The sequence below is a fragment of the Azolla caroliniana genome, unplaced genomic scaffold (assembly GCF_043228905.1).
Source record: "Azolla caroliniana isolate FFs.n. ecotype wild unplaced genomic scaffold, voAzoCaro1.0.p SCAF_9, whole genome shotgun sequence".
Lineage (NCBI taxonomy): Eukaryota > Viridiplantae > Streptophyta > Polypodiopsida > Salviniales > Salviniaceae > Azolla > Azolla caroliniana.
The window spans coordinates 19,439,111-19,445,299 of NW_028230444.1; the positions used below are offsets into that span (position 1 = coordinate 19,439,111).

General features: G+C 40.1%; 1 protein-coding gene across 1 annotated transcript; it reads left to right on the forward strand.

Annotated features, from left to right (window-relative positions):
- Positions 1-2,399: 2,399 nt before the first annotated feature.
- Positions 2,400-5,860, forward strand: LOC147860473 (uncharacterized). Its single transcript, XM_087324061.1, has 2 exons — positions 2,400-2,608; positions 4,068-5,860. Exons 1-2 carry the CDS (start codon positions 2,525-2,527, stop codon positions 5,481-5,483), a joined length of 1,500 nt encoding a protein of 499 aa, XP_087180187.1. The 5' UTR covers positions 2,400-2,524; the 3' UTR covers positions 5,484-5,860.
- Positions 5,861-6,189: the final 329 nt, after the last annotated feature.

The window sequence follows — 6,189 nt, forward strand, 5'->3', positions numbered from 1 at the left end:
TTAAGGATAGCAAACCTCAAAATCAAAAGTTTGGTTGATGACAACCCTTGTATTCGTACTCTGTTAGGTATTGTACGGGTTTATGAACATCATAATTGTGGGGTAGGATACACAAATGTCCGTGTGCTTGTTATGAGGTTTGATTGCAAGAAGTACTACAATAAAAACCGTTAGGCACAATGCCTCGTCGTATCACTTTCGTCAATATATAAATATGTGTGCGTTGCTCATGGTTGAGAAAGTGCTTTATGTAAGATGGAAAAAGAATATAGCTAGATAAATAAATACGTGTTGAAATTTCCATCTTGACCTTTTTTGCGAGAATGAACAACCTTTTGGATCTAGATGTTTCCATTAGAATTGCTAGAGGATGTTATTAAGGGTAGGGAGAGAGAGAGAGAGAGGGAGAGAGTGAGAGAGAGAGAGAGATTATATTATCGTCTTCAGAGGTCAAATATGACATATGAGACCAAAAATATTACATTTCACGTGATACATGTGAAAGTGAGTAGTGACTCTTGATGTTCAAGAACTTTACCAATGAATGTTGCAATCGAGAGTGCACGTTGTGGTTGTGAGAGAAATTCATGCAAGGATTGGGCTCGGTCAAAGAGATGTGGAAAGCATGGTCGAATATGATCAAATGCAAAGCATTGTATCAAAGTGTGATACACCATGTCTCACATCGCAATGCATGTGTGCTAAGTCGCATGGAAGCAATGGTTCGAATGGTAGAGAGAGACAACACTTTTCCCTTGCATTGTATAAGTTTATGCTTGCAAAGATCCACACACCTTCAAGGATAGAGACATGATAGCCCAACATACAAAGTTCCTTCCTCTTCCTCCTGTTAGGGCTGGATTCACAATGTTTGATGATAATAACACCACGTAGTGTGAATCCACGAGAAGGCCCGACAAATGAAAAGAGCACCATGTGTGGGAAGGAATCCACAATGTGAGATGACGACTACAAGACCTAATGCGAATCGAGAATGAGTGGCGATGACAACACCACATCTTTGGCGGGGGATCGAGGATGTGTGATGATGCCTTTGTTACTGTCACCTTGTGCAAATTCAGATTGTGTGAGAGGGGGAGGGGGGCGACAAACACAAGTCTTCAAAATGAGCGACAACATACCAAATGCCAGATGTGAGAGAACCTCAAATATGTGGGCATACGTCTTGCATTATTAGTGTGTGGCACATTCCAAACTCCTCTCCGACACATCCACGCTCGGATTGCAGTCTGTAGCATCTCTTCTTTTGAACGAATGGGTGCCACCCCAATGTGAGTGGGTTGGCAGGAAGGAGCAGCGATGGCGACACACGATGATGGCAGCAACAACAACAATGGAAATAACAATGACAAGGACGATGATGATGGCAAGGACAAGTACAAGCACAAGGACAAGGAAAAGGACAAGCACAAGGGCAAGGGCAAGGGCAAGGGCAAGGACAAGGACAAGCACACGCACACGCACACGCACAAGCACAAGGACAAGGACAAGCACAAGCACAAGCACAAGCACAAGCACAAGCACAAGTACAAGGACAAGCACACAGACAAGGACAAGGACAAGGACAAGCACAAGCACAACTTGAGGAAGACAATGCCAAGCAACGGGTATGCATAGGAATGAGGACAACAACCATAGTTGTTGTCGCCACCTGAATGTCAATGTGGCGGCCGCAGGGCGTAGCAACAAGGAAACACCCGACTGAAGCAAAAGCAGAAGCAAAAGCAGCAGCAGAAGAAGCAGTGTGAGAACGTGTTAGCGAAGGAAACCCTTTTCCGATGTGTTTGTATGTGTATGTGTATGTGTATGTGTATGTTGTGTTTCTTCTTCCTTCCTTCCTTCCTTCATGTCTTCCTTCATTTCTTCTTGTTCAGGGGAGGGAGGTGGGGTGGGGTCCAAACAGTTGTGGGTCATCACGTGAAGACAGAGTCGACCCGATAATGAAGCTTTCTTTCTTCCTGTAAATTCTTCTTCTTCTTCTTCTTCTTCTTCTTCTTCTTCTTTCTTCTTCATGTATTTGTATATATATATAAAAAGCTTCTGGAAAGATCATGCGCTTTTCCATCTTCCCCTTTTCCTCTCTTTCTCTTTCACCCTCCCTTTTTCTCCCTTCTCCTTCTTCTTCCTTTTCTTCTTCTTCTTCTTCTTCTTCTAGTTTTCTGTTCTCCATCGCCTTTTGTTGTTTCTGTTTTGTTTGTTCTCATCATCATCATTACTATTATTTACCTCCTCTGCTCTTTTTATGCCCACAGCATCCACCCACAACAGAACACACACAGTTTTCTCTCCTCCATCTTTTAAGCATATACATATATAACTATACATACATATACATACATATACATATAAGTCAGTAAATATGTAAGAAAGAAGAAGAAGAAGAAGAAGAAAAAGGGCACACACACACACACACACACACACACACACACCCAATTCTTCTTTCTTTCTTTCTTTCTTTCTTTCTCTCTTTAGCCCTCTTTCTTTCTTTCTTTCTTCAGCTTTCATGGGGAGCATGAGCAGCCCCTTCACAGATGCAGAGCTTCAGTCCTCCTCTTCTGCGCCCCCTCCTCTCCTCCTCTCCAAATTGGTATGCCGCTTCCTTCACACCCCCTGTTTCTTGATTCTATTCAAATATTGCTGAAAATTCATAGTTTTACTCCATCCATCCATCCATCCATCCATACGTGTGTGTTTCTACGTATGGTTGTATATATGAATAATGTGTGTGTGTTTGTATTTTATGGGAATGCACATCTTGTTTCATGTGTCCTGAAGAAAAGATCTTTCTTGTTAGTTTTTCATAATCATATTTATGTTACATATGTTTCTGCACGTATGTATCTTCTGTCTTGTTATAGAATGTTCCGAGGGAAGGATCTTTATTCGTGTTTCTTAATACTGGATTAATGTCGTGCTTGTTCATGTGATGTTCTTTATATGTGTATGCTCGCAAGTGGATTCGTGTTTGAGATCCGTCTCAAAGGGTCTTTACGAGTGTTTCCCCACTCATTTGAATAATTTGTTGGAGTTTGTCAAAATTTTGACTGATTTTATTCATAATGAACCTTTCATTTTTGGGACGGCGATGCATCTAGAGGTCGGTATCTAGAGATGCACTCCAAAAATAGATGGTCTAGACCTTACAGATTAATGTACCAATGGGTTTTCTTGTTATTGTAGATGTGCTTAAAGAAGGATGTTTATTGATTGATGGATCGATTTAGTCTGTTTTAGATATTTGTGATCTGCCTGTCTTTTTGATTGATGTTGTTTTCACTTGTTGAATGCGTAATGAACATAAGATATTGTTATCTGGGTAGATGTTTATTTCCTTGTTTCAAATAAAATAATATGTGGTGTTATATATAAGTGTTCTACAATGTTTCTTGTTGTAGATGTTACCAAGGAAGCATTTTTTATGTTAGGTCACTAGTTTGATCAGATCATTTGTAAAAGCTAATGGTGTGGGTCTGTTAGAGATGTAGTCACTGCTTTGATCAAATCATTTGTAAAAGCTAATGATGTGGGTCTGTTAAGAGATGTAGTCACTAGTTTGATCAAATCATTTGTAAAAGCTAATGGTGTGGGTCTGTTATGAGATGCAGTCACTAGATTGATCAAATCATTTGTAAAAGTTAATAATGTGGGTGTGTTAGAGATGTAATGTAGTCACCGTGCTATATACTGATAAAATGAAGAATTATGGATTCATGTTATATAACATCTTTGAAGGATCTTTATATGAATTAAGTATTCATGTTATATAACACCTTTGAAGGATCTTTATATGAATTAAGGATTCATGTTATATAACATCTTTGGAGGATCTTTATATTAGTGTTGCATTAATAGTAGTTTGGCTTTTGAATCATTAATTTATAGACAATCATGACATGTGGGCCAGTTAATTGCAAACTACTTTTCAGCATTACACACATAAAATATACCTCTTGTGTTTTTTTGTGAAATGGTTTATGGCCTATGCTATGTATATCATCAATCATCTCTTTTTTTTTGAACTTCTCTCGATTATCTCGTGTTTGCAGAGTCCTGTATCACTTGAGAACACATTACATACGCTAGGAAGCTCATCGAGCAGTAGCAATGCTTATATCGGTGACCTTAGCCTCGCCACAGCAAGCCCAGAAGTACCAAGAAGTTCCACCCAACCTCAAGACATGATAACAATAAAGAATGTAAATGATAAACAGCCAGATAAGATCCTCCCTTGTCCTCGGTGTAATAGCTTGGATACCAAGTTTTGTTACTACAATAACTATAATGTGAATCAACCTCGCCATTTTTGTAAGAACTGCCAAAGGTATTGGACGGCAGGTGGCACGTTAAGAAATGTCGCAGTGGGGGCGGGCCGCCGAAAACGGAAACATAATTCAGGAGAATCCAAATCGGGCGGTATCGACTCAAATGAAACTGTAGGGGATACCCCAAATAAGAAAGCCATGAGAACAAAGGCGATCCCACATGATGAATTCGCTCATCAAAGTGTGGAGACAACAAAGCCTCATCATCTGAGGTACTTGTTTGCGACTTCGGGCTTGTCTTTGCATGATCAAAAGAACACCCCGATTTATGGATATGTGGGTCCCACCCCCCCTCCGAATCGAGCTTTCTACAGAGATGAAGGTTCAGACATGGAGCAAATAGGCTCAAATGTGGGTACCTCCTATAATCTTGAAGGTTTGGATAAGGAGGGAATTGGCTTTAATTTAGGTGCTTTCTACAAAGTTGAAGGTTCAGATATAGATCAGGTCAGTTCAATTAACATTGGTCTAGTGTCAGAAAGTAACACGCTGAATGGTGAATGTGGAAGATCCCCTCCGTCGGAATCATCTTGTGGGAGGCAACACTCGATGGAATCTGCTTGCACATCAACTATCACTATCTCACAAGGTGTTGGGAAGGATGGATGTACTACTGGTGTGAAACCTGATGATCTAATCTGTCCAGAGGTAGATCAAGGTGGAGATGGAAATGAGCACGACAATCAAATACCTGATGAATGTAATGGGCAGTTTGCCTGCAACAACAGTAATACTCGAATAGTAGGTTCATCTGGTACTAGATTATTTGGTTCTCCTCATTCTCTAGCTTTAGGCTTATCAAATATATCAGCCTGGGATGTGGCACTAGAACAACCGAATCCATTCCCAGGTGTCGCATGGCCATTGGTCCATAGGCCGATGTGGACAAAACCAACAGATGCTGACCCCGAAAGGCGTCTTTGGGCACCCAAAACATTACGGATAAATGACCCGAATGATGCCACATGGAGCTCGATTTGGTCTAACCTTGGATTGAAAGGTGAAGGAGTATCGCTGTCTTCAAGCACTACGAAAGGGGCATTTGAGTGCCATCCGAAGAAGAAGGCATTCATTCCGGAAGCTCAATCACAACATGTGAGTCCTGCGGCATTCACACAGTCAATGGTATTCCAAGAATGAAGATATCACCATTGGTATTAAATACCTACTAGTAACTACACAACGCCCAAAAGTTGAGGAAAAGGGCATAAAAATTAGGGTTAGGTTTCGAAACTTCATGGAGCAACAGAAAAAGAGGGAGAGAGAAAAGTTGTATGTGCTTCTGCTTGATGGGGTAATCATTTGATCGCATGAGTCATTTTGCGTACATTTTCTTCTCTGTGTTGTGGTCACAACTTCCAGAAAAGCGAGAGTTTTAAATGTGCTTTTCATATAAAAAAAAAGGCGGCAAAGTGAATGCGTTTCAACAATGTGCTCATGCTCTTTTATATATGTAAAAAGAGTAATTATATATTTTTGTTGTCAAAGCTGTATCATGAACTACATTGTTTTTTTTTCAACTTATGTGGTTGGAGATAAACAGATCCTTCGACGATACATATGCTTCTAGATCGAGAGTGTGTTTCATTTGATCGGTTTGTGTACAATTTATTCTTAAAGAGTTATATGGTAAACCAACCCCTCATTTCGTCTTCGTGAAAAAATGAGACCATTCTCAATCTTGATGATATTGCTGCGGTTACGATAATAATCTGATAGTGCGTATATTTGTGAATATTTTGATGACAAAATATGGAAGGGATATTTTCTTTGTACTATTTGAAAAGTGCTCTCCTTTTCCCCTACTCTTTTATTCCACCTATTGATAGGTGCTAGGTACTATTCA

Coding starts and splice junctions, on each gene's coding strand:
- LOC147860473 (XM_087324061.1), top strand. CDS start 2,525: ATGGGGAGCATGAGCAGCCCCTTCACAGATGCAGAGCTTCAGTCCTCC. Junction 2,609..4,067: donor CTCTCCTCCTCTCCAAATTG/GTATGCCGCTTC, acceptor TCGTGTTTGCAG/AGTCCTGTATCACTTGAGAA.